Genomic DNA, 12,089 nt, shown 5'->3' on the forward strand with positions numbered 1-12,089 from the left:
GTTATACTCAAACATACCATTTTAATTTGTCAGTGAAAACAGTTACAGGGTATTTTTAGCAAAGAGGAGGAACAGTTACCAATAGTTGCAAGTTGCCAGGTCTCTATAATGGAAACATTTAGAGGCAGGTACATAAGTTGGTATTTAAACATCCAAGTAAGTTTGTTATGCTCTGCAGCTGGATTTGAAAGTTATACCAATCACTTTTTTCAGTATTTGCTGGAGACCTTTTTATTTACTACCTTCAGAAGCTTAAAGTAGCACTTGCCTTTCAAATCTTGCACAACCTCACTCCCTGAAAAGAGAATGTGCTCCATTTGTAGAGACTCTGGAACTTGCTTGTACATCAAGGTTCACAACAAAACAAAACTGGGCAGAACAACAGCTGCTAAAATAACATTTCCAAAAATGATACTTTGAAGACCAGTGGTGCCATAACAGCTTTATTTTTTACTGAATACAAGGCAATTAGAGTGCCTTTTAATACTTCACATAACAGTTATTAGCAAATACAAATATATATACTTTTTTTGCATTTAATGAAAATGTTCATTTAAGGATTTAACTTAGAAATTTCATTTGTGAAATCTCTCTAGATTTTTGCAAAGTTAACAGATATTCCAGTGCAAAAATAGATCCCATTACAGATAGCATAAAGTGCTTGGAATGAAGGACCAACTATTATTCAGGAGGGAAGGATAAGCATAAAGTGGTGATTTAACCATGGGGAAAATGCAACTCCTTACTGAAATACAAATGCACTACAAAGAGGGATGCAACATGTCAACAGTAATGAAGTTTACAATAAGTTAACACCTCAGTGCAGTTTCATTATCTAGAGTGGTTCATATACTGTACATGACTAGTGATTTTTCCCCAACACACACTTAAAAGAGTAAATTAGTGGCTGTCTGAACTTATTCCATGACAAATCTTCATATGGGAGATGCTGTCTGTTCAGTACAAATCAGTCATGCAATAGTTCAGTTAATATCCATGTTTACTGTAACATTGTGTTACAGGTAGCAGACTTTGTACAAGCGTGACAGTCACAGGGCAATAGCAATCAAGAATCTTTTTGGTGGGCTAAGGAAAGAGGATTATGATGTGACTGTTTCCTGCTAAATTAATCATTTACATGAGCAGTTACAAAGAGCAAACCACAGCCCTTTCAGGACCAAATCTGAATCCTCCTAGATCTCATTCTAGTTCTATATGCACTAGTTTGGTGCAGTGCAAAACTTAAGCCCTTCACTTTGGTGACTTAATGCTGATTTGTAATAGTGATTTTTTAGCAGTGCTAAGCCTTCAGTACATGCTATTTGTTACAATGATACTGTAACATAGCTGCAGCCTGTTATAGAGAAGTCATGGCTGTAGCTCAGCTGTTTAGTAACTTTTCTGCACCTGGAAGTCTGATGTATTCATCACCCTGTAAGTAATCCCCAAAGGGCGACGATGCCATAAAGGTAATAACAAAGCATGTTTTAAGTGAGGTATACCAATCCCCATTACACTCCTTTCTCAATCCCCTTAGCAATTTATTATACAGATTTAAAAAAAAAAAGTATGAAAAAGGCACTTCAGCAGAGCATGTAGTAAGCTCTTACTTTATCCAGAGGCAGGACACACCAGGGACTGGGAACTTGTGGTAAATATTTAACTGTGTATTAAAAACGTTGAATTGGTCAGTGTTACCAAGTATACCTGGAAATATGTAATCAACCTTCTTCAGGCTCATGCCAGCCTCTCCACTGTTTGTTGGGCTGCTGTGGGCATTCACAGAAGAAAATGGTCCGTGACTGATTCATGGCGGAGTGGTATCAAGAACTAGTAAGAGAACCTGTACGGGTATTTAAGGTGGAGGCATGACAAAGGAATAGCCCAGGAACTGTACTTGGGTTCAAACCACATTACTGAACTTATTTCTGAACATAAAAGCAAGACAGAGGAGCCCATAAGTGTATTAATGAAAGCATACTCTCCCATGACTGTTGTACAATGTGAACAATAATTGGTTGTTCTTACCATATAATATCCTGCCTAATGTTATTTTGGCTTTGTAAAACTTTTTAAATTGACTGATGTAACTGTAGCACTACTATTTTCATTTATCTTGTTCCTGAAGGGGATATTTACTGAAGCAATTTGTCACATGTATAATAAGGGTGTATTCTCCAGTTAGGGATCACCTAATGACTAAAACTACACTGCACAACAGAAGCAGAAACTTACACATTAATCTTATGTTACACCAGTTTCCAAACAGGAAAATTTTATGTGAACAACTTGCAATAATTGCAGATAGCAGCTGATTGGTAGAGTCCGGAACTCTGTCAGATCACTGAACGTTGCTATTGCTGAATGGACAGAATGAGAGCATAGCATCGCAGGCATAAGGTAAAGAAATACTATGGCTACAAAGATCAACTGAAAGCACTTTCAATCCCTAATTATGCTACCTACCTAAAGTCATAAATAATACTGTTAAAAAAAAAGAAAAAATCTACATCCCATTTCTAGTTTTATCTGGCAAAGCCAGAAATGGCAACATGCTTGTGCTAGCAGTAACTTCAGATGATGGGTACCTTTCTGGTGCAAAGCAGGGGTTAAAGAGCAGATATTACATATCTGAGTAACATCTCATGATTTAGAATTTGCTCTTGGTATTAGCAGCTTGTACAACTACTGAGTTTGCTGCTGTGGTCCAAACCCTAGGTCTGCTTCTCACCCACCTCCTCCTAACTAGGTGTTCATGCAGCTGCTGCAGTACCTCGAAGGAGCATGAGAGTACTTAACTACACAAAAACCTAGTCACAGTAGGTTACTGGTTGTGATGCTGGTGGGACAATCCTGTGCATGTGCAGGGTTCACAGTTCTGCACATCACCACTTACTGACGGAGATGTATTGATATGGCAGCCTGTCTCTTGCCATCCCATCTACTTTGTGGCCCGACGTTTGTCACCAACTGACCTACACCATCTAGGAACAGCAGCTGGTCAGGTAAGTTTTCACAACCTAAGGCTACAACATTGGTGGTGACTTTTCTTGCCACTGTCTTGGTGCATTCATTGCCAGCAATGGATGTTGCACCAGGAAATACCCACTCCTGACATGACTGTTTTAAAGACTAAAACATGCATGTCAAACATCTATAAATAACCACTGGCCATGATTCCTTGATGAACTATTTTTGCAACCCTTGTAAAAACATACTGTACCAGACAAGATACAGTATAATTGAAAGCCCACAGCATCTGGTGGGTGCTTTACCACAGCTTCAGAGTTATACGGTAATGAGCTAAGTTCAAGTCTTTCATTTGAGAACAGTACAAGACGACTCCACGAGGCACTGCCCCTGTAAAGGAATTTTGTTTTCATTGCATTGAATTGCATTGCATTGAATGGTTATCAGTAGAGTGTCCAGTTTCTCTTCCTCTAGCTTCTTCGGGAGTATCCTGTTCCAGGAAAAGGAAGTTCGTATTCTGCTTCTAATTTCTTTGCTGAAATTGGCTCACACACAACTTTCTTTTACCTTCTCATCTTGCAGGAAGGAATTAAGGATTGCAATGTCTACCACAGTCTGGTTTTTGTGCAATGACAGGTCCTTAGTGTGGTCGTCATCACTTTGGTCCTTAGCAAAATTTACAAATACCTACAAGAAAAAAAAGAGGCCATGTCACACATCACCCTGGATTTTCATTAATTCAGGGCATTTTATACACTAAGTTTCCTGAACTAGTCCTTGGATTCAGTACTCTACTCTGCTGAAATGCCCTTAAAAGACAGGTCCAGTAAATTGGTGAATTTATTCCTACCTCTGCATGAAGCAGATCTTGGCAGACAGGCTACTAAAAACTTACTTGGTCAAGTGTGGTCTGAGAAACGGAGTAGTCTTCTATGTGAAGTCTCTTTTTGTTCTGGGAGAGAATACTGAATATTCTGGCCAGGGAGGATGGTGAAGAGGGAAGCTGGTACTGCAGCATATTCCGATGCTTTTCCTTCAGGACACTTCCAGGGAAGGCATGCCCAAAGAACTCCTCCACAGGCTTCAGGTCTGGGTTTGCCCCTGCAATTCTCACCACTATAGTGTAACCATCTCCAAACCTATAAACAAAAGGGCACAAGAGTTAGGCACCTTTGAAACAGAAGTGCAGCTTGAAATACAGCATTTCCTGTAGGCAGAATAGCAATGGGAATGCTGCAATAAGGAATTAAGTCTAACTGCATCTCCCTAAAAATGCAGACAACTCTGTGGTGAAACTGAGAAGAAAATAGCTACCTGTTCTTTAGATGCTGGACGCTGCCGAGACACCTGAATCGCCCATTGACCATTATCGCCATTCGAGTGCAGAGCGCTTCACATTCTTCCATGCTGTAGGCAGAAGTAACTTCATTAGCACTGCAAGCAGCAGTGAATGGCACAGCAACCAAGTGAAGTTTAGCATCCAGCTCTGGTAGATGCAGAAGTCAGGGTATGATACAACTGGGCTGCTACTCACCTGTGAGATGTGAGCACCACTGATCTCCCCTCTTTGATTACACTCAGAGCACAGTTCCACAAGAAACGACGTGCTTTGGGATCCATCCCTGTTGTTGGCTCATCCTGCAAAATACATACAAAAAAGTTATGCTGTTACATTCTACTGACCTCGTCTTTGAAATGACCTGTCCATTCTGATTATGCATACTGGAAAAGTTGAAAATAAGCAAGTTTGATTCATTTTCCAAATTGAGATGTGATTTATCCTCCAAATTTTAAAGTAGCAAACATCTTTTTCAGAACTGAGAAGGACTGCTTATTGTACAATTTCAACATGTAGAAATATCAAGTTCTAAAACAAGAACTTGTTATATTAGCTTGTCAATTAGCACTAGACTACTTTCTCCTGCACCATGAACTTTAGTAATCCTAAGGTTTGTCCTTGACTTTAATATAAAGATTCCTAAAATATTTATTTCAAGTTTTCATTAAATTACTAAAAACACAAGACTAATTCTCCTGCATAGTAAGATTTGCTTGTGTCCAGGAGGAAGGCTGTTATTTTTCTGTATGTACAGAAATCTTTGCAGCAGTACTAAGGTGGTGAAGATGCTAAACTGCTAGCAGTTTGGCATTGTGTTTGAGACCTCCACTTTCCCAATGACTTTTCAGAAATAGAAGCCTGGAGGCACATTATAGCTTGCACCTACATTTCAACAGAGAATCTTTTATTTCCATGTGCTCTTTGTTATGTTTAAGTGACTAATAATGTCTTTAAACATTAGTTGGTGGTGTATCTAGTCTTCATTTGAACCTGATTTTTCTGTTTTCCAAGGAAAAGACTAATGACCAAAGGCTGCAGACTCACCAGGAACACCACAGGTGGCCCTCCAATGAGGGCAATGGCTGTGGAGAGCTTGCGCCTGTTCCCTCCACTGTAATTCCCAGCATATTTTTCTCCGTATTTCACAAGGCCCAGTTTCCGAATCGCCCACTCACCAACCTACAAGAGACAGCACAATATCATTTTGAATCAAGCACAGCAAAACCTACACAAAGAGTCTCTCTCTAGGAGCTTTGGCTCTAAAAACATTTTTGAGAGAGGCCACTCCTCTGAGGATCAAGCATGGCACAGATACAGGTTTTGAAATAGCCCATTCACCTCTAGATCACGATATATACAATCCCGCCCCGGGAGGCCAGAAAATCAAATGGCTGCAGCTTATTCACCAGTGAGCATGAGTTCAGCGTCAGTTGAGCCACATTAACCACCAGTGTAGCACTCTTCACAGCGCTGGCTTTAGCTAGCTTCCCAGTTGCTGTGGGCTTGCAGCAGGAGCACCGTCACTATGGTCACACAGCAGTCCCACTGTAGTTCATCTTAGCTCTTCAGACAGCTAGGGAGGATCTGGTTTGTTATTCAGGAGTATTACTACTGGTGCCAAGAGGCAGACATTATTGTCCCGGGACTAAAAACTGTTAGGAGGAAGAGATTCAGCTGCTACTCAGATCACACCCAGAACTGGGTCCCTTTTTATATAGGACTGCTGGAAATATCACACAGAGGAACTTGCCAGCAACCTGCAAAGGAGCTTGCAGTATTCACCCATCATCAGTACTCTGAAAAGAGGGATTCAAGCTATCTGGACACACCCTAGGCACCAGACTGGCCCTACCCAAAGCACTGGACACAGATGTCATCTTCCTACCTACAGCAGTTCCTGTTCTGCAGCACCCAGGACTCACATACTGAAAACTGCTGTTAACTCAAGGAAGCAGCACTGACAAGGGTGCTGTACAGTACTGGCAGCTGTCATTAATTGCCTAAAGACAGTTAGTGTAACTCCATGTCTGAATGTGGAAATAGCAGCATTTTAACGATGCAATGTGATTAACCAGAAAGATGTTAACAGCCAGCATGAGCCTTCTGTTAAACTGTAGCCTACTTGCTCCCTGTGACTTTGAAGAATTAACTTTTCACAGCAGGTGAGGTTCTGCGTGGCCTGCAGCTCCACAGCCCTTCAACTTTTAAAGGAAAGGTCATTCAACGGAGAAGCACATCCACTATGAGAAAGCAGGACCCAAAATATCTGCCCTGCCATTTAGTACACTTTTCTAGGCAGCACTGGAAAACCACAGCAACTTCGGTTCGCGCTGGAAGAAAAGGGGGGCAGGTTTCACCATACAGTATCTTCAGCAGCTTCATACTATGGCATTGAATGTGTTGCAGGGAACGTGCACATAAGCAACGAACAGTTGGTCACTGGGGTGGGTACTACAGTGTTTCATTTACCTTGCAGACTTCTTTCTCTGGAACACCTCTCAGGAGCGCGAAGAATTCCAAATGCTCTCGCCCTGTCAGCAGTTCATTAATAGCATCAAACTGTGGACAGTAGCCCATGTTCTGATGGGCTTCTTGGATGTTGGACAAGATACTGTAAAAGAAAAAAACCCTTTGTTGGGATTCACAAGTACATACTGCTATTTTAGGCGTTAAAAGGAGGAAAGTGAAGCGGTGGTTTTGGAATCACTAGACTAACAAAAATACAGGATTCTAGAAGTCCATCTTTGTCAAATTCTCTTTTCTCTCTCTCCCTCTCCTCCCCTTCTTTTTTAAATATGACATTTAAACATGAGAGGGCAGATATTCAGAAGTTACTATCAGACTAAACCAATTTTCCTAAGCCACTGAAGTACTTTACCAGACTCAGCAAAGGGCTGAAACAGATATCAGGAACTGAAAAAAGGAAAAGTGGGGCAGAGTTTAGACTTGTTGGAAGTGGAACAAAAGACTGTGAAAGCTGAAGGAGAAAGTAGCAAGGGACCTGCTTTGACATAAAGCAGAAGAATGATGCATGGGCTTTCACCTGTTTCCTTTGAGGAAAGCTTCTCCTCCTGTCACATCTGTATCACCAGTTAGCATCTTGAAAGTGGATGACTTGCCAGCACCATTTACTCCCAGGAGTCCAAAGCACTAAGGATATAAAAGAGTAGATGAGTACAGTGTGTTTGAGAACAGAATTCAGCTGCATTGTTTCCAGCACTGACAAGATGGGAGGGAACAAACTTGACCCTCAGGACAGCTCGTGGTAGTTTTCAGTGCATTTAAAAACAAAAAACAAACAAACAACAAAACAAAAAACACGCACCAAAAAAACCCAAAACTTCTGGACTTTCATTTTAAGTATAAATCTTTAGGCTTGGAAAATGAACAAACTGTGGTGTCACCTTGGTGCAGTGCCACCACAGTATCTGTGCCAAACCTTAGAGGGTACCAGCGTTCAGCCTCTGGTTCCAGACACTGAGACTTCAGTATCTTCTTCAAAGGCACAGAGAGACAGAAATAGAAACTGCTTCAACTTCCAGGCAGTGTCCTTGGATGTAATATGAACATCATCTGTTTCTGATTTTACCCCACCATTTATCTATTGCTCTTAAATACTACAGTTAGAGCAAAGCGATGAATTTGACAGAGAAGCTTACCTCTCCAGGGGGGATTCCAACACAGATCCTATCAACTGCTGGCTTTCTCTTCATTCTGTAAATCTGAAACCAGAAGAAAAAGAATGAGAAGGTAAATGTCAAAGAGAACTATAATTGGAACTGTAATTATACATATTCAACACTCCAAACATGCACCAGATTTGATCCCACTAAATTCCTCTAAACGAGGCTTCTGGTGAACTCCACGGTGGTGTGTCAACAAGTCTTAGGAATGCAGAACTTTTCTGTCACCTTGGTTAGCTCCTTGATTTCCAGGATGTCACTCTGTCCTCCTCCACTAATTATCCTCTGTCTCTCTCTATTTACATCCTCATCTTCATCATTCACAGGAGGCAGCTTGGCATAGACAGGCCTGGAGAGAGCAACACGATAAAGCTTTAACAGAAGATGACAGGGCCTCCATAGTTAATAATCTCCCCACTTCTTGGGAGACACCAGTGAAAACTTCACCTGCCTGCAGTGCTGAAGTAAAGCAGACCACCTACCTGGGTTTGATGAAGAACCTGTACTGGATGAGCACTGTGATGAGGAAGAAGACAACACCCTCTACTGCCATGGCAAAGAGGTTCCTTCCCACCAGGTCCCATGACAGAGGGGAAACGAAACGATTTTCTCCTGCCAAAAGGAGATGAACAGCACAGTCACCCTTCTAGAGCAACTGGAGTGGGCTAGCATTTCTTCCTGCAGGGCTCACCAAGCTGGGCCCTAGGGCAACGGGACAGCAGCCAGTGGGAGGAAGGAAGGGATAGGCCACACAAGGGGCCAGTTGTGGCTGCAGGCACTGCGGAAAAAGTTGGGACTCAGGCCCAGAAAATTTAATCTGCCAAAGAAGAGCTGGCCCACCTTCCCAAAATCTTAGTGAATCACAGAAAGACTGTGACTCAGGCCTGACATCTGCACCCCAGAAAAAAAAAAGAAATCCAGCTTTCCATAATCTCAACCACTCCTTACACTTGGCCTAATGATTCTCTCCATACAGTTTTTACTTAATGGCTTTAACTCAAGACTCTGAGGATCTATCTGCCAGGCCCCCTTCAGTCCTTATAACAACTTAAAGAGGACAGCTGTGGAGATGTGCCAGCTTCAATCAGATCTGTGCTGCAAATACTGCACCTCAGTTCCTGAAAAGTCAGAGGAGCAAAGAGTGCTCATCTGGAGCAGACTCAAGCTTTCCCTGTTCAATTCAGGTCACTGTCCCTGTGACACACAGTTTCACTTACCAAACCTCTCCAGAGCATCAGCCATGGCTTGGTTTTTCACCATGTCAATGAGTCCCCTCCCGAGGCAGAAGTGGGGAAAGATGAGGAAGACAGACTTCAGGATGTCATTGATGTTGTTCAGCTTCTGTTAAGACAGAAGTGCCAGTGAGCCATCTAAGCAGATGCCAAGTGTGACCCATGTTGTGACAGACCTCTCCCTCCCCCAACACTGCAACCTCACAAAAATTCAAGGATTAGAAGTGCTCTCCTGAGAGCCAGTGCCATGCCTCCTCTGGACAGTCAGTGTCGTTGTATTGCTCAAGATGCTATTAATACAAGCAAACCACACTGAAGGAGAGATTCCTCCACATGCTCACAGTCTAAAAGGCACTGCCTGCAAATTATAACATGCAGAAAGGCTACGGGTTGAGAAAACCAGTGTTTGCAAGCACAACTTTCCTGGTTATCTCAGAGGCTGGGGGTAGCCCCTCTCTATCCCATATTGGAGGCTCTAGTCCTTTCCCTTTGCTGTCTTCCAGTTGGCTTAGCCCACGGGCTGGACTGACAGCAACCTGAGAAGAGGTTCCTGTTCCGCCAGGCACTTATCTTAAAGCATGTACACATTTTTATTGAGCTAAAAAAAGGCCTTGTAACAAAAGGAACCATCATCAAGGACTGCCTCCTTATGCCTACAGCATGCCAACAGGTAACTCCCACAGGGTATCCTCAACCTCTTCCCACACAGAATATTTCACACCAGTGTGGGTCAAACAATGCCTGCTAAGCTATCTTGTATTGCATATAGGCATGAGAGGAACTTGCACCTTTTCCAGTAGGCATCTGGCTTTGGAAAAATTGAAGTATGTAAGCTCCAAATATAGTCAGAGAGATATGTACCACAGGAGGCAAAACTGAAGGCAACTAAATGCTTGAATGCTTGAAATGGCCCGTAGTAGACAGAAACTGCCCCTTCTGGAGAACATACAGGAAATTCCATTTGAATATAAGATTTTTTTTTCCCCCTTAAGAGTGATTCAGAACTGCAAGAGGTTGCCCCAGACACACTGTGGAGTCTCTATCCCTGGAAATGTTCAAAACCTGATGGCCCTGAGCAACCTGCTCTAGTCAACCCTGCTCAGAGGTTGGATTAGACAATCTCCAGAGGTCCCTTCCCACTGTAACTATTCTGTGAACATTGCTGAAGTGGGCTTCAACCAATTTCCATCAGAATCTGTGTTTAAACCGCTGCAGTAGCTAATGTGTACATGCTGGAGGTTAGCCTTTGTGGAGAACTGTCTGCTAAAAGTAACATGGCACCAACACAGAACTAGATCGTTAGTAGCACAAGACAGTTAGAAGCTTCTGAGGCAACATACATTGTTGGTGAAGAGCTCCAGGACAAAGGTGGCCACGCTACCATTGATGCCAATGAAGAGATTGACGCTGGTCAGAACAACATACGCTGTGCTGGGGATTTTGAACACGAAAGAGGCTGGATACATGAGAGGGGTGATGGACCACCTGGCAAAAGGAAAGGCAGCAACATCAAGTAAGCACCTTCTGAGTCTAAAAGCCTTCCTTCCTCCAGTCATCCTTCTAGTAAGAAATCCCTTACCCATAGAGAAACAGAAGGAGAGCCAACACAGGCAAGTTGGAGGAGGATACATAGGACTTCTGCTGGAAGCAGATGAAGATGATGATCACTAATGTGGCTGGAACAATGTAGTTGCACTGAAAGGTGAAAAATATGGCTTTAGATTTGTTTCCAGATGACAAAAAAAAAATGAAAGGTGACTTTCTGCTCTGAACCAATGGTTTTTAACACTCTTCAGTGTTCCCAAAGCTGTTTCCAATGGGAGATTCTTAGGAGTGTCATATGAATGAAGTACAATGTAGAACACATGAATTTACACTTTTCGGTTCCTCTAGACATAGTCAATAGACTCTCAGAGGTTCTCAACATCACAGCTTAAAACCTGAACACAGCAGAACAAGGGGCTATATAAGCAAACATTTTGGGGCAGGTATTTTAAAGTAACATAGTAAATGCTGATAATGGAGCTTATGGTTGTGTTCCCCATCCTCTGTTCAGCGTTCCTTATCCCACTGAGGTGAACCACTGCCCCAAGAGAGTAAACACAGAAGTCATAGACACAGCTGTCATTCACTGAATTAATGCGATGCCCACTAGCCGCAACTGAACTTTGCACTTCAGTGCAATGGACACCCTACAAACACAGAATGAAGGACAGTTTAGCACAGTCACAAAGTCCTTACCATATCCCAGACAAAGTTGGCCAGCCAGTAGATCACAGGCTTCACACCACTGATGAACTGCAAGTGTTTAGCTTTGCTGACACGTTCCTGGATAAGGAAGACCACAAAGCTGGCAGGAACAAAGGACATGGCAAAGATCACACAGATGGAGACTAAAACATCCACAGAGGTGGTCATCCTGGAGAAAAAGGAAAACAAAGCGTTTGTATGCTGATGCTGGCTGCTTTGAGATGACATGAGGCAGCTCATGCAGGACAGTGCAGAAATAGTTTTTCCTTCTGCCGTTTTTGTTCTGCAGGTTAACAGATGACCACATCAGGCTGTCTTAACTCCACAGTTTTTCTCCAGCCATATAACAAAGGGAACATACACAGCCTGTTGGCATCTCAAGGACAGAACCAAAAACTGGAGATTGGTTGGTAACTTCAGCATAGACTGCTTTCTGCCTTCCTTACCACTACCTCTGTTTCCCACTTAATGCATTTCTTGCGGTTGTTGGGAGTTTGTCCTTTTTTGTGTTGTTTTAACACACCTGACTCTCATCTGCCACTGCTCTAAGATTTGAAGGATGTATCTGCAGACAGCTTATGAAGGTTCCAAGCAGGTTCTTGGAAACTGCTGCTT

The 12,089-nt window shown here is 42.6% G+C and overlaps 1 protein-coding gene across 6 annotated transcripts in view; it reads right to left on the bottom strand.

The window, feature by feature from the left end:
• Positions 1-427: 427 nt before the first annotated feature.
• ABCA1 (ATP binding cassette subfamily A member 1) overlaps positions 428-12,089 on the bottom strand; it is a 93,309-nt gene continuing 81,647 nt past the window's right edge. For all 6 annotated transcript variants that reach the window (XM_086770234.1, XM_086770232.1, XM_086770231.1 and 3 more), the window contains 14 exons: positions 11,466-11,643; positions 10,804-10,919; positions 10,565-10,709; positions 9,210-9,333; positions 8,475-8,604; positions 8,221-8,341; positions 7,969-8,031; positions 7,353-7,459; positions 6,779-6,920; positions 5,354-5,488; positions 4,505-4,608; positions 4,285-4,377; positions 3,866-4,109; positions 428-3,657 (listed from right to left, as the gene is read on the bottom strand). In XM_086770234.1, the coding sequence (XP_086626360.1) occupies positions 3,517-3,657; positions 3,866-4,109; positions 4,285-4,377; positions 4,505-4,608; positions 5,354-5,488; positions 6,779-6,920; positions 7,353-7,459; positions 7,969-8,031; positions 8,221-8,341; positions 8,475-8,604; positions 9,210-9,333; positions 10,565-10,709; positions 10,804-10,919; positions 11,466-11,643 (1,843 nt within the window). In that variant the 3' untranslated portion in view covers positions 428-3,516. The remainder of the gene's footprint in view (positions 3,658-3,865; positions 4,110-4,284; positions 4,378-4,504; positions 4,609-5,353; positions 5,489-6,778; positions 6,921-7,352; positions 7,460-7,968; positions 8,032-8,220; positions 8,342-8,474; positions 8,605-9,209; positions 9,334-10,564; positions 10,710-10,803; positions 10,920-11,465; positions 11,644-12,089) is intronic.

Source organism: Chlamydotis macqueenii, chromosome Z, assembly GCF_036417535.1.
Source record: "Chlamydotis macqueenii isolate bChlMac1 chromosome Z, bChlMac1.mat, whole genome shotgun sequence".
NCBI classification, from domain to species: Eukaryota; Metazoa; Chordata; class Aves; order Otidiformes; family Otididae; genus Chlamydotis; species Chlamydotis macqueenii.